Source organism: Drosophila melanogaster, chromosome 2R, assembly GCF_000001215.4.
Source record: "Drosophila melanogaster chromosome 2R".
NCBI classification, from domain to species: domain Eukaryota; kingdom Metazoa; phylum Arthropoda; class Insecta; order Diptera; family Drosophilidae; genus Drosophila; species Drosophila melanogaster.
Window position 1 is genome coordinate 9062238 of NT_033778.4, and position 15791 is coordinate 9078028.

General features: G+C 43.9%; 1 protein-coding gene and 1 non-coding gene across 4 annotated transcripts; one reads left to right on the forward strand and one right to left on the reverse strand.

Annotated features, from left to right (window-relative positions):
• The first annotated feature begins 57 nt into the window (after nucleotides 1-57).
• ana (anachronism) lies at nucleotides 58-15317 on the forward strand. 3 transcript variants are annotated; one of them, NM_001299297.1, is made up of 5 exons: nucleotides 58-242; nucleotides 11834-12213; nucleotides 12603-12851; nucleotides 13636-13708; nucleotides 14133-15317. In NM_001299297.1, the coding sequence occupies exons 1-5, from the start codon at nucleotides 199-201 to the stop codon at nucleotides 14557-14559; spliced, it is 1173 nt and encodes a 390-aa protein (NP_001286226.1). In that variant the 5' UTR covers nucleotides 58-198; the 3' UTR covers nucleotides 14560-15317. The 3 variants fall into 3 exon arrangements, with proteins under 3 accessions (NP_001286226.1, NP_001163093.1, NP_477038.1); NM_001169622.2 differs by lacking the exon at nucleotides 58-242 and adding an exon at nucleotides 6860-7389 and having other exon boundaries at nucleotides 11834-12222; NM_057690.3 differs by lacking the exon at nucleotides 58-242 and adding an exon at nucleotides 6860-7389.
• Nucleotides 12921-13714, reverse strand: asRNA:CR45924 (antisense RNA:CR45924). The gene has a single exon (NR_133107.1).
• Nucleotides 15318-15791: the final 474 nt, after the last annotated feature.

Sequence of the window (15791 nt, forward strand, 5' to 3'; positions counted from 1 at the left end):
ATTACTTCTTTGAAATGCTCATTAATGAAACAAACTTATTCAAAATGTATATTTCTATTTGAATAGAGTTTTGTATTGATTTACTCAGCAAAATACGCCAAAAGTTGCTCCCGGCTTTTGTTACTAACTTACGACGGCTTATGATGAACTAAAGAAACTGTGTCGGCAGTCAAGGCAATAAGGAAAAGTTGAATCGCCATGGGACGGACAATGGGGTCCAAAGCCAAAATAGTTCATAAAAAGTGCGTGGCATTCGTAAGTTGTGATATATATTGTATGATATAAATAGCTCGTGCAGTTGCGATTAAAAATAAGATCAGGAGTTCCTCGAACGACTGAAGTGTTGCCACCGTAAAAAGAGCGGAATGCTTCCTCATTTTCGTCATTTTCCTGACGGCAGCACGGCAAGAAATCCGCTTTAGGAGCTCCTGGCATCCACGGTCTCATTAGCATAGTTGGCGAACTGTCAGCACAAACTTGGTCGCTGCGAATTGCCTAAAACGCCATTTCATTCATTTATGCATCCTGTTCCACGCGGGGAACTCCTTGTCCGCCACGTGCTCTTCGGGCCATTGCATCCTGGCGTGCCAGCTTGCCTCCACCTTTTTTTTTGTTTTGTCCTATAAATAAGCCTGAACCCAGAACCGATATAGCTATATAAACTCGCTCGTTCCTATGGACAGCAGGCAGGAGCAGGAGCAGCACGTTGGCGATAGGGAATGCTGGAGTATGAGTGGTATTTGCGGCATTTATGGTCAGGTTGCATCTTCATTTATTTGATTGCCTTGGCAGTTCTTCAACATCGAAGAGCGCATCGCCCAGAAACAGTGCTGTCGATTTAGCTATGTAGTTTGTGGTCAAGAAAATCGTAATACCTAATACTCCCTTAACTAATATTAGATTGGAAAAAGAAATTTTTATGTGAAATTATTCCCTAAAAAAAATTAATTAACGTTGATTATCTGTAAAAAGAGGATAAAGCAGTTCCTTTGGATATTAAAGGTAAAAATATAGTAATAAATTGCCTGCATGGTTTCATTGCATCGTTTTAATATTGAATATATTAATATAGGTACTATGCATTTTCAATGGTGTCATGTGGTATCTCATCAGAGAAACTTAATATTTTAAGAGAGTTTCTTTCCCACAACCAAGATATATATCGAAGGTTTAAGCCTGGCTGATATTCCACATCCGAATCCATCTTGGCACCTCTTTCCGAATAACGCGATGGCTTGTTGCCTGTTGTTGAATGGGAAGCTTCTCTAAGTCGAAGCACAGGTGCTTAATCAATAGACCAAATGACGACTGACAGCCATCGGCAGGAACAGGGAGTTATTTTCACTTTTACTACCTGGCCATGGGCCCAACATTGCCCACTTCGATGACGAGTCGGAGACCGGGTCTTGTCCATGGAGCTGCCAAAATTTGCATTAAATTACGGCCTGAGTTGGTCAGACGGCCAGAAAGCAGACGGCAGACAGCCGGGAGCCCACGAGTCCAGCTGCAAGGGGCTCCAAGCTCCGAGACCGGCTCCTCGGCTTAGTCATCAAGATGGCTGCTCCTGCTCCGCCGGCCGCCACCCCCCCCCACCCACCCCCTTCCATCCCATCCAGCTGCTAATAAACAGCGGCGACAATTCGGCCTGCCAGCGGAGCCTCAAATTGAAATTCGAAAAAGAGCAGCTCCAGCCGTTCGGATGCTTATCTCTGCTTAGAAAAAACGCGATAATTAAAAATATTGTAAACTGCCAGACGGCCAGACGCTCATAATTGCTGGCACAGGCAAAGGCAGTGGCAGAGGCAGTGCCAATGGAAGAGGCCCATGCCCATGACCAGGAAAATCGCAGACGACAGGGAATCAGTCGAAGTCTCAGTTCTCAGTTTACAGCTACCAGACAACGCGACGCGACGGAGGAGCAACTGCATGTGCATATCATTTAAATAACTTTCAGCAGCGCAGCAGAAGTGTAAAACTGCAGCCACTATCCGGCGGCTCACCTGCTGCACCGCCGCCTCCGCCCCAACACCATAGCCGACCATCGGCCCATGGTCCATATTTGGATGCAACAGCATCGGCATCTGCATCTGCATGTGCATGTGCATCTGCATCACTTAAGGACAACATCGACATCGTCACCAAAACAGAGTGTCTGCCTCGGCCTCCAGACACTCTGCAGACGCGAGACATGCACTTGTCTTCGCCTGGCTGGGTCAGCCTCGGTCCCCAACTCCATTCCGGCAGCAGCTCCATCCCCATTCCCATCTTCATACCCATCCCCATTCTCCATCTGCATCATCCATCCTCCGGCGAACACATTCATTGTCAATTTTGACAATCAACAAGACACGGCTGCAATCAGCAGCATCCACATACACGCGAAAAAATATATAGAAATATGCTGACATCGTGAATATCAGGTAAATTAAAGTTATTGCCACTTAAAAAAAAAAAAATTCAACAAATTTACGTAAACAGTCCGCAAAGTATGCACGTGAGCATTTAAATAGCTTGTGGCCAAATAGTGTTTATAAATTCTGGGTACTAGCAAAAACCGGAATGGAATTCACGTTTTGTTTATCATATATTAGGCTAAATGGACAGCTAGCAAATTTGATCCAGCACTGCTGGAAATTATTATTTATTACTCTATGCATAGCGTTAGTAAAATTACAATTAATTTGTTGCCGTGTAGCATCCCCAGCCGCCGTCCCTGCGACGGACTGTCTGGCTCTCGGGGTTTTGGTCTCGGTCTTGGTCTTGGTCTTGGAATCGGCCCCAGTCTGCATCCTCGTCTGCTCGGATCTGGATCTGGCTGGAAGGGGCTGGGCCCAAAACACCAACAGAAGCCAAACGACGGCACGCGAAAGTCTTAAAAACCGAAAATGAAAATGCGCAATAATTAATAACAATCAGGCCGGGGGGTACTGAATCCAAAGCGAATACCATACACCCTAAACAATAATATTTATATATTTATATTCAAAATACGAAAATCTTGAAAAACAAAATATTGTTAAATTAAATTACAATTGACAATAGAAACTAATTATATTAAATTGATCATATTCTTACTTTTAAAGTTCTTTTAAAGTTCTGCACAAATTATAACTGTAACTGTAGCTAAAATTGGAAATAAGTTAGCTTAAATTAGAATGGCCATAGATGCCTGGACACGGAGCGTATGCGTGATGCCCGAACTAAAGTGCAGGGTATGCCCGAAACAGAAAAGGAAAATGTGGCCGCAAATAAACGGTAGCAGCGGCCCGGAGGGCATAAAACAACACAATAACAAATTGGCTTCTGGTCTTTGCATTCCACATGCAATCTGAGCCAGCAATCACGACAACTGCATTCGACGGCTGCACCGGCACCAGTTGCCATCTCGCACCGTGGTTAGTAGCCAGTGGCCCAGACCCAGAGATGGCTCCTCCAGCAACTGGTCAGCTAGCCAGCCAGCCAGCCAGCCAGCCAGCCAGCCAACCAGCCAACCAACCAGCTAACCAGCACCCATGCCACAAGTCTGGAGGCACTTCTTGGTCGGTGCTGACTTGACACGTCTGGTCCACCGGCTGACGAACATCGTGTGTTGTTAATAAACTGGCACCATCGAATGTTCCTTAGCGTGCTGCTTCTTGGACTGAGAGAAAATGCATGCGATTAGTATGTGTACTTATTTAACTTACCCGATTATATAGTCACTTGTAAGGGAATCACAATTTGCATACTATTCTCGCTTCTATACTTAACTTAGTTAGATTCATTCATTATGAATTGTGGGTAATAAACACCGCAGAACAGACTGATGCATATAATCGAAAACCTGATGAATATTTTTTGGTCTGTTGATTGGGAAAGGGGGATGATTTGGAATACCGAACCCTTTCTGGAGTGAGGGATAATTATGTAAACTACGTGTTGATGGTTAAATAATTTCGCCTCGCTGCCTGCATATTCAATGCGAATTAAAATGCACTTGAGCATAATAATGCCAAAATGTTAGTTACTAACCAATTCTAAGAAATTCCCGCCTCTTTTTACTATCAACATTCAGGGTCAAATCTCGCAGCAATCCGAAAGTTTTTATAGTTCCATTAGTTGTGCCATGATGTCTCAAATAAGCCAATAAATCAATAACAACCGCCAAAAGCTGCGGTAGGATAAGAACTTCCCGCTGCCAGCAAGAGTCATAACAATCTGAGAAGTTCATTGCCATAATAGTGCTGAACGCATTTTTTAGATTGCTATTTTCCGGGCCTACAACTAATGTATACCAGTGCCAAATCTATGTTTGTCGTACATTCTTAAATTGCTGAATCGGCACTTTTACTACTAGCTAGTGTAGCAACTATGAAGTACTTTCCTTTCCATCTTCTTTCAAGATAATTGAAATATTCTTGTACTTTTTACTCCATCCTTAACTATCACCTATTCAAAACAAATGCAAAGCAATCACAAGAGTCAATCACCTGATAAGCATTAGCCCTAAAGACTTGGCCAATCGCTATTGTCACCAATTATTATGTGATCGACTAAATTTAGAACAGAGCACCCACTTGTAACCATACAGAAAATCACTTAAGCGCCAAAGGCCATAAACTTACCAATTGCCAGATGTTTTTCAGCCAGGTGCGCTGAGTGGGGTGAGTGGTGGCCAGTGAGTGGTGGTGATAGTGGTGCCGGTGGTGCTACTGGTCTTTAGAGCCTCACGTGCCCACATCCAGCTGGACGGATAGACGGAATTGTTGCTCATTGGCGGCAATTGCCGGCTACCGTTTAAAATTAAGCCCCGCAAATTGGCACGAGCGTGAGGCATAGTACGGATTTGTCAGAAAATTGCTTTCAAAAATAAATGTTGGGGAAATGCGGGGCAGCAAGTACCTGCCTCGCAAGATCAAAAGAAAGCGGAGGTATTTCGATTTCGTATTAGGAAGTTAGCCAATTATACATACATATATAGGTCCACCCGATCGGGCGGCCTTGGAAAGTTAATGAAAAATCAAAAAGCGAGACTCTACTTGACTCATTTGGCATTCCAATTCGTGTTGTCTAGATATATCTACATATATGTCTGGTACTTTTCTGTTGTTGCTGACATCCACATTGTCCACAAAGTGGGACAAATTCTATGCGAGCTCTCAAATAAACAAACATTATTATATAAACTTCGCGACAAGAGGCTCTGATTGCGTCCCACATATATCTTGTTTTCATATTCCCCCCACACCACACCACACCACACCACCACCCCACCTACCGGCGGGATTATGAATCTGGGGGCATTTGATGCGATTGCAATTTTACATAACACATATCACTCGACGTCTGGAGAAGCCCGCCCCTGCGACCCCACTCACCACTCTATTCAGAACTTAAACGGTGTGTGTAGACACATCACATGAATGGGCAGCGGGAAGAAGCCGAATCCAGACTTTATAAAGTGCTGCGAATTATACAATCATTTTGAAATTCAATTTGGTCCAGACGTCGGCGGAGTGCTGGAAAAGATGTGTTTATATGTTGCAAATAAATAAATAAATCAGGAACGTCCTTGAAGTCTGGCTGTTTGGATTTCCGTATGCGAATGGAATGAATAATATTCGAGGCTTGTGCTATTCCTCATGCGTAGTACCAGAAGTGGGCCAAAGGATGGGCTTTCTGGGGTTAAGCGCCAAATGCCCAAAGCCGTGCCAGGCACCGCACGCACCTCTAATAGGATATATCCGTCCAATTCACCTTCCAATTGATGGACTACGCACTTTCGGGCCTATCTCGTTGTCAGATGATTAGTCCGCACGCACAAATGCCGGCGACAGCTGAAAGTCAAGAGCAAAGGCATCTTGCCCCATCGTGCCCCAAAAAATAACAGCAACCGATAACGGACATAACTGGCGTATCAAAACAATTTGATTAGGTCATACTAATTGTGCGCTTGCGAGGAAAATCACTTAGGTTAATCTAATCGCCCACGCACGTAGTAATTGAATAAATAGTGCCCGTCTTTACGGACATTCGAACGAATCCGATGGGTGCAAAGCCGTCCAAAAGATTGACACAGGTTGTTCATAATGTTTGAAGTGCCCCGAGTGTTTGGAGTAATAGATAGATAGATTGATATGCCTAGCAGTTTTCGGTTGATGGCCCTGTTTGATAGCAGCCACTTGAAAGGAAGTCGCCAAACAAACCTAGGTTAGGGCCGGAGTATCGCTTTCGGCCCTAAAGATAAGCCCCATCTCAGGCGCGCAGGCACAGGCCAAAGATACAGATACACCCATACAGCCGCGTTTCGTACGTATCGCACGCACGGCCACTGTAGAGCACCACGTCGACGTCAGCAGCGCCGGCAGATCCTCAAGCGGCGTTGATTGGTCGGCCACCGTGTATCCGAGCGCCAGCCGAACCGCCAGCCGAAGGCCCCAAGCGCTACACTGCAAACTTAGTTGGGGGGTTTTGAGTGGCGAACAAATGCGATAATAATATATAATGTAAAAAAACTAGTATAAAGAACTAAGCTAAGATTTAATGTACGCTTTCAAGCTCAGGTCACCTTGAATAGTACCTTTCAATCTCAATATTATTATATAATATTAATCCAGTAGTAAAATATTTATTTTGTGCCAATTTATTTAAGTAAGCCTTTTATTATATAGATAAATGTTATGTTAAGATATTACATGTATTATTTAATGTAATTTTATTAAGATATTAATAGTTTGCAATCAGCTAAAAGTAAGTTGTTCTTTTTAAGGCGGTCGCATTTTCTCACAGTGCCGGCCGCAACGCAGCGTTTACGACCATAACAAAGTAGATATGCCCGGCACAACCAAATTTTTCTTATTTAAGACTAAAAAACCGACTCGGGCAAATCACTTCATACTTGGTTCTTAGAGCGAACACATCGAGAAGCTGAACACAACAGCTACAAAAATTAACAAATTCGCATGTCCGTATCCAGCTGAAGTGTAAAAGATAGCATTTTAATTGCTGGCAAAAATGCAGTGAACAAACGTTGAATTTAAGTGAAGAAGAAAACTACAACTATTTCCGTGTGAAAACATTTAGTTTGGCAACAGACCAAGAGCAGAACACAAAAATGGCAAGTGCTATGCGTGGTGAAAAGTGCGAAAGGAGCCGCATTCGAGAGCTCGTCCTGATCCTGTCGCTGATCACCATGGCCGGCGACTCGAGGGCCACTCCCTTCGATCCCTCCTTCTTCATAGAGGGCGTGCAGTCGGAGGTGGTTAATCCGTTCAACCGCACCATCCTGAATCGCTTCAACCTGACCGAGGAACAGATCCTGAGCATCCAGAACCGCAGCAATCCGAACATGCGCGACGACTCCGCCCAGTCCTCCAACCAGCAGTATCTGCAGCAGGTCGCCACTCAGCGGTAAGTGCCAAGCACCTCGAAATGGCCAAAAAAAAAAAAAAAAAAACAAAAACACGCGCTGTCAATCAATGTCGCATCATGGCGAGAATAGAATCTATCCTCCACAAATAGAAGTCTCTCTAAAAATACACGCTCCACTTGAACAAAAGACTGGCTAAAAAAAAAACAAACATTTTAAAAAGCTGCCTTTATGTAAACAAAAAATGAAAACAGTGCACTGTGCAATTAAATCAGCTCAATCAGCTTCGAACATACATACATTGTGTTTAAACATCATTCCTGCTGCCAAATTTCACAAATTTTTGTTTTAAAATTCTCCATCCGTTCATTAAGTGAGAGATTTGTCCAAACACGGGCCACTTTCATTCAAGGCTAAAAACATTTGTGCATCTCGGCCAAAAAAATCTATAGCGCCGTATGAAATCGAGTATACTGTATTCTCAAAAGTACATTGTACACGCTCTGCTCCATTTGGTTTATCTTCAACACGATTTTCCCCATGCAAACCGATTCGGCGAATTAATAAAAATAAGTTGTGAAAATTAATACTTTCCCGTGAGATTTCCCACATGTGCACTTGATTATTATTTATTTATTGATTGAATGCTCCGCCAAGTGCATGAAGTTCCTACCAAAAGTCATAAATGTAATGGCCTCGCTTAGCAGACCGAAACTTAGGATCAATAAAATAATTTAGCTACATACGAGAAGCGTGCCCACAAATTGCGTCTTTTGTTTTGATTATGCGAAAACTAGAGTGATTAGAATCTTTAAATATTAGGTTGTGATTAACGGGCTTAACAGCTTAACCAATGATTAAGCTGTTGTAGATATGCATGTTTTATTTTAAATTATAAACGTTCAAATCTAGTGGTGTTCTAGTTGAAACATAAATGACATAATCAGAGCAAATCGATCTTGATATAGAGATATTGCTCAAATATAGTGAGAAAATTATGCACATTACTTCAAAGTCCCTTAACTATCAGACCAAACTATCAGACCAAATAGATTAAAATAGATCAAATAGAGAAATTACACAGGCCTGCCAGCCAAGATGCATCATTAATAAAACATTAGTTATATTATAATTTATCAGGCGATGCTTATGCTTTTGTATCTGCCACACAAACAAACGTGTGGATCTGAATAACCCTTTAACCAACTTCCAACCAACTGACCACACAATATCTAAGTAGATCAGAGGGGCGGGGGGTCGCCAGCCCAGATCCATCAATGCTATCTGTTGTATCCATCAGATACTGTAGTGCAACAGTCGCGACGCCGCTGCACAATGCGGACACACTGACACAGGCACACTGCAACACACAACTGCAGAATGCATCGAATTCCGTCGGCGACCTCTGTTTCTTTCTATGGCTGTCTGGCTGATGTCTGGGAGCAGTCTGGGCCATGTCTAGCTATCCGGGCTCCGAATGCGACTCCGTCCGCGAATGCGAATGCGACTGCGGCTCCGTCTGTGTCTGTGTCTCCGGCTGCGGCTATCCGGTAATGAACTTTTTGTAGGTCGTTGCTATGCAAGTCGGGGACTCGTGGGGGCCAACAGCTGATATCTAAATTGTTTCATCTCGTTTGATTGCTTTGGCAGAGTTCCGTACCCGTACAGACGTACAGACGGCGAAAAAAAAAAGAAAAGAGGCAAAAAACCTATGACGTATGAGTAATGTCATCGGGACAGCAGACATGTCTGCGCCCCCAGCAACTGGCGCAATGGTGCAATGGTGCCTTGTTGCAGGGCGAACGGCAGTAGGCGTGTGCATTTCGACTGGCTGCAGTTTCGCCGTTGGTTGCATGATAATGAAGTGCAGCCGGCGAGACACTGTCTAGCCGTTGTTGCTACTGTTGCTGCAGCAGTAGCAATTGCTACTGGTGTTGCTGCCACTGTTGCTGCTGCTGGGGCCTGAGGCAACGGAGTGCAAAACCGCAGACGCAGACACTGAGGCGATGCATTCAGAGATGTCTGCCCCAAGCGAATGGAGGCCAATGCAAATTTCCCCCTGACTCCAAAGGCAACTACCCCCCAAAATGGCACCCTGCCTCTGCGCATGCGTGACTCACGCATGAACTCAAATAGTGTCTAAGCGGACAGATTGTCACGTTAGCATCGACAGTACACTGGGAGAAAAGTGGCAGTCGCTGTTGGCTTCATTAAGCAGTAAGACTCTAAGCCAACCTCCTATGATGGGTCGGTCCATTGAGTAATGTGTCTCAAATGCATCTTCAGCTTGAACAATAACTATACACTGATGAATGTAATATTTTTATAAATTTAATAGTAACTAAAGTGCTACCCCCTGTACCCCCACATTTATTGATTTACTCCTTTAGGTCTGTTCCAAAATTATCCATATTGCAAAGACCCCTGCTGTTCGACATGAATCAGTTTCAGATTGACCCCGATTCCGTGTATTTTTTTTCGGTGCAGCATCTAGGCCGGCAGACAGACAGACAGGGACAGGGACAGGGACAGGGACAGGGAGACAGGGAGGCAGGCAGACATAGAGGCAGCGAGCAAACAACGAGCGGACGGAAAGACCGCCTGTCTGACGGACCGACAATCTGTCTAGACGGTGGCCAGACAAACGGCACGACTCAACGAGTTTTCAAGTTCATGCCACACAGCCAACTCCAGACGACTCCGCATGCTGGAATTCCTTGGCCAGCCCAGCTAGCCCGCTAGCCCGCTAGCCCGCTAGCCCGCTAGCCCTCTAGTCCCCTAGCATGCTAGCCAGCTAGCCAGACGGATTCGGTGCGGTTTCGGTTCGATCGATGCGATCACAGCGTAAACATAAACATAAACAAGAACGGATAATCAGTCAGGGGCTTGGTTCACTTTCGGAACGGACCAAACGGCCGAAATGCCAAGAGCCCGAAAACTGGGTTTCATAATTATTTTTTGGCTAGACAAACTGCGCCGCGGGCCAGACCAAAAGCCAAAACAATTAATCAGTTTTTTTCTTCACTTTTTGATCTCTTTGTGCATTTCGTGTGTGGGAAAAGGAACAAGACGAAGCGACAGGCGCGTCTCAATTGCCGATCCAGACGCATACAATTGTCCAATTTCCAGGCGAGTGAGTGCGGCCAGATTAGATCATAGCTAACTAACTATTGTTGTCTGCCACTCTTCCGAAGATTGTGCACTTGGAGAAATTTGTACAAGAGTTTGTCGTATCTTAAGGGATTAATACGTTGTATCTTCACCTTTTACATACATATTTTAGATACACCAAATGAAATTGCAAATTGGTTTGTTTAATATATATATATGCGTAGTTTACACACAATATTGATGAGATAAAAAAGTTTACTTAAATGCTCTTTACTGAAATGCTAAGCACTTTCTGAATTCATAAGGTAGATCAAAAGTCAGTTCTTATAGGCAGCCTTTTTCCCCGTGCACTGGCTGATTTTCGTCTCGATCTCAATGGGTTCTTAAGTGACACGGGTCTGTCGTTAGCTCCACTACGCGCACTTAGCTCATAATCAAGTTTAGGAAATATCCCGACGAGCGAATCATGTGAAGGCATTTAATCAGCGCAGATGACTTGGGCCGGTCGCATTTAGTAAAAAAGTAGTTTGACTATCCGCCAAGTCGGATGATTGCTCTTGGGATAAGCGGCTATCGCCGTTCCTCGGCTAACTGACCAGATTAGTGGTCAACATTATTTTTAAATTGCCCAGCACACTAGCATGAGTATGTTATATTTACGCAGCGATGTTGGGCCACCCACTCGAATATCTATCGCAATGAGGTATTTGTGTTTTTGAATAACAATCTCAATAGCAATCTCGAATATCGGGCGTCAGTAGTCCAATGTAGTAGTTGGGCTATCGAGGAACTTTAAATGCTGATTATCGCTTGATAAAGGCTAAAAATACACCACACTCGGTATCGGGAAATAGTTTTATGGCCCAAACAGTCCACTGAACTTTAGCTTTTTTTTTAGCGACGCAAGCGTTTTATTGAAAATAGTTTACTCATTATGGGTGCTTCCCAAAACTTGGACACTACCAATTCGGCGACAGATTTACCAGTTCCTCAACGGGAACTAGTTTGGTCGCTGTCGTCGGACTAAATTGAATCAATGTTATAAATTCCCAGCAAATGGAAACGAGCACGTTTTCCTCGCATCCCATCTCCTGTCTTCTTTGTTGAATTGCGAATGTCCGAATGTAACGCTCTAATGTCAATTAAGTGAGTCTTACATAAACACTTGAACTAAATTCTCTGGGCGGCGCAGCTTAGGCATACAAATAGCTGCTAGATGAACCATCAAAAGATGCCAGCTCTTGATATCCCGCACCCAAGATGGGGTGGAATTCTGTATAAAGAAATTATCATCAGAACTTTTCGAACTGTTAGTGAAAGAGTACTCTTTAAAACGTTTATATAAATTTAATTTTATTTCTCAATTTTTTGCAGACTCAACGATATCTTTAAGCGCGTCCAGAAGGCCATCTCAAACGAGCCCAACGGCAGCGCATCCAAGGAGAAGGCCGGCTTTCCCATTTGCAATGCGGAGACAACCAACCCGGAGGACTGGTCCCTGGGCAACAATGTGACGCTCCAGTTTGCCAGCAGTGTTTTCATATCCAATAACGACGACCGTCTGAGCAGCGCCCTTCTCCGCCTCTACAAGACCAATCCTGGCCAGACTCGCGAGCACAATCCCGGCCAGGCTTCGACTCAGCCCATCAGCACTGAGAACCCGGGCAATACGGCTCCAAATTGCGCGGAGCAGCCACCCGTGGGTCCTCAAATCCGTGTCACCGTCTCCATTGTCCACCAGCAGAGGAAGAAACGTAAGTTAGGTAGGAGGAATCCAGAAAGTCAAACTTAGAAAATGCAATTTTTGATCACTCAATAATCCAACTATGCAAATTTTATTATTAACAAAATAATAACAATAGTTATTGCAAAAAAAAATGATTTTTTTATAACACAGCTTGAGCTTTCAAATATTAAAATGCCTATTATTAATTTTTAAAACCTCATTAATTGTCTTGACTTCGCCATAAGGCCATCTCAGCAAAATGTAAATGTTGTACATAACGAGTTATGTAAATTTTAAATGCGGCTTAAACTTGCACTCCCGAACATTTTGCTGACCCAACATAAAATTGTTTTCGATCCATTTTTAAATGGCCTAGAACTGCCGACTGAGAAAACCCAATCTGTTTGCCATCCTCAGAGCGCAAGAAGCGCACCTGCAACACCGCCATGCTGAGCAGCTCCTCCACCGGCTGGGTGGAGATCGACGTGAAGTGCGCCCTCGCCTACTGGGAGCAGCAGCACCGCCAGCAGCTTCGCCAGCAGCAGCCGCTGCAGCCCCAGCTGACCGCCAGCGTGGTGGGCATCCTGATGATCGAGGTGCACGACGATGAGGAGAATCTGCTGAGGCCGGGGCTCTACTTCGCGCCACCCACTTGCGACCAGGCAGGTAAGCGTGTTGTTTGCCATGTTCAACTAACCGCCCGGGAACGGAGTGGAGGTATCTCGTCCTCCCCATCAGTCACTTTATCCATCATCTCTCACTCTCCACATACATACAAATCTCTTATCCCAACCGAATCGGTGGCGACAGGCCCCTTTTGACACCTTTAGCACACGGCAATCAGAATTTATTTACATTCGCGAAAAGGTCATTAGTCAGGCAACTTCGGGGGCCGGCCAGCAGCCAGACGTAAATTGAGCTGGCAAAAAAACGTACTTTCAATGTAATTCCAGACTGCGAATATCGGTAGACGTAACACAAAAATACCTAGTCGTCTGATTCTGCCGTCAGCAGAATCTAAGTGTCAATTTACAATTCATACCCCGCACGTTTTCCATTCGAAATGCTTCCGTCCGTATATTTGAAATCCATTGGATTGGGTTGGGTTGGCTCCAAGTGGAGCGGAAGTAACGAAAGCCCGAATATCTGTTTTGGATTGACTCATGTCTTGAAAGTTATTGCCCTGGATCGGTAAGATACAACATCGCAGAAGCAGATTCAGCTCAAGGTGCTACTAATCAAAATTGCTCATTCGCACCGTTGTGCGCTGCGCTCGGCTTTCTTTGTCGTTCAGTTGTTGTGTTTTTTGCTCCGCTTACTTCTTGCCGTTGGTTTGTTTTTGATGCTTATTGCATGCCCTTCATGTGCGCATTTTTCAATTTGCATTGCATGACCTACGGCATATTGTACTCCGATTTTAATGGTCCCTTTGGAATCACGTTTATTTCAGACATTGCTGTCCCATGGAGCGTTTACCGAACAGAACCGTTTAAGTCTCATCTGGCGAGTTGGACATTGCCAAGGTAAGTGTTGTATTCGAATTCATTTAAATTTGGGTTTCCATTTCAAAGTTTTGCGCCATACACTGCTTGCTCGCGTATCGATCGTTGTACTGCTTGCCAACTGCTTTGTACAAACGATCGCTGCGTAACACTAATAAGTGTGTGACCGTACTTGAACAAGAACCACCGTTTGAAATAAAATTTCCCGCCAATATTCGAACTTCTGTTATACTTTTTAAAAACGAAAAATTTAAGGTATTAAAATTCAATTCATTTCCTTTTTATTTAAAAATCGTTTTGAAAGGTGATCGAAATCTAATCTAGCCAGCAGTATTAAGAATTAGGAGTGTATATTTAAAAAATTTGAAATATATTAATTATAACTATAGTTAAAATGAAATCTCGCCAAGCAAATTATTTGTTAACTATACCATATTTTTTACAGAAAACCAAGGCTAGACATCTTCTTCAACGGTAGCAACTCCATGAAGAACAGCTACAACACCCCCAAGAGCAGAGCGTTTATCGAATCCACCACATCCAACTCACCCACGATCGACAACCAGCTGGACGAGAGCGGCGAGTACGAGAGCCAGCAGCGTGTGCATGCCCCCCTGGTCCACCACCGGCGGCACCACCACAACCACCAGCAACCGGAATCGGAGTCCGAGTCCGCACAACTCGAGGCCGAGATCGAGGCGGAGGAGCTGATGTCCTCGGCGAGCAACAGTGAACAGCAAATGGAGCCGATTTCGAACCACCACCGACATCGGACCGGCCACCATCACCCGCATCACCAGCTGCACCAGCACCATCACCATCATCATCGCCACACCAAGCACCACAGGATTCCAGCCCACAAGCAGGAATAGATGCCACAATCACGCGCCCATCGATTCCCCACTTTCTCTCCCCCGAACTCATGCTGGTCTTAAAATAATGTCTTGTTTTATATTTGTAACTTTAGGGCCAGTTGACTTAATTAGTTTTTAGTTCATCGGTTTGCCAACCGCGTAACCTTATTTAAATTATATTTTAAGTTTCGTTGTAAGCAGTGCCCATTTTCGGTCAAAATTTGATTTTATTTTTAAATCTCCTGTACTCTAGAAGCCTGTGATTTAGATGGGGTTGAAGTCGCACATTTTTGCAACAAAAATTGTCAAAGCCTCAAGAGGAAGGCAAGCCCGGAAAACAATTTATACGAATTTAAGTAATATATTTAGATGCTAAACAAAATTAATCAATGCCTTATCGAAGCATTACAATCCCTAACTTCTGCACAATTCCCTCGAAAACCAGCAAGCCAAGAACGAACCAAATCAAGCATTTTCGATTCTATTGATAAGTGATTAAAGTCCCGCAATATAGTTGTGTTACATCATAAATAAGTCACTAGGTTTAAAGTGCCTTTCTGCTAAATCTCAAAATTCCCCATTGGAACCCATTGACCCTTTGGTTTTAAGATTTTAAGAACCACATGTTCATCCAGTCAAAGCACATTGTATCCCTAATCCTTCATATCCATACCTACTAAGTGCATTTGCAAGTCGATAAATGAAATATAAAGATGAATATGATCTATTAATAAATTTAAATCGCACGAACACGTGTAGAGTTGCGAATCAAATATAAAGCCAGTTGACTACAGACTTTCTTGTATTATACCCCTTTTGGATCAGATTATCACACGAGGGGCTCGACGATAAGATACGATGCTCTTTCCTATTAAATCGCACAGAATTACGATTGGCAACCTCCTTTAACTTTGCACCCTTCGATTGGCCAATCAGTTGTGTCATTCTGCTAATCGCCGACCACCAATAGAAGTCTTTATCAATGGGCGGGTGTACGACTCGGTATCGCGGTAGCCTTCCTCTATCGCAATATAGCTATCAGATTCCTCAAACGTCATCGCTATCGCATTCAATCTGCTGAGGGGTTTATGGCCCTTCTGAAAATTATCTGGCACTAATATCGGCCTAGAACGCATGCCGAGAACATCTCATTGTTAACAGCCAGCTGATAAAACAGGCAACATGTCATCTCAATTGCCTATTTAGCGGTACACTGCCATCGCAAGTGTATTAGGATGCACAGGGAAAAA

Coding starts and splice junctions, on each gene's coding strand:
- ana (NM_001169622.2), top strand. CDS start 7,094: ATGGCAAGTGCTATGCGTGGTGAAAAGTGCGAAAGGAGCCGCATTCGA. Junction 12,223..12,602: donor GAGGAAGAAACGTAAGTTAG/GTAGGAGGAATC, acceptor TGCCATCCTCAG/AGCGCAAGAAGCGCACCTGC. Junction 13,709..14,132: donor GCGAGTTGGACATTGCCAAG/GTAAGTGTTGTA, acceptor TATTTTTTACAG/AAAACCAAGGCTAGACATCT.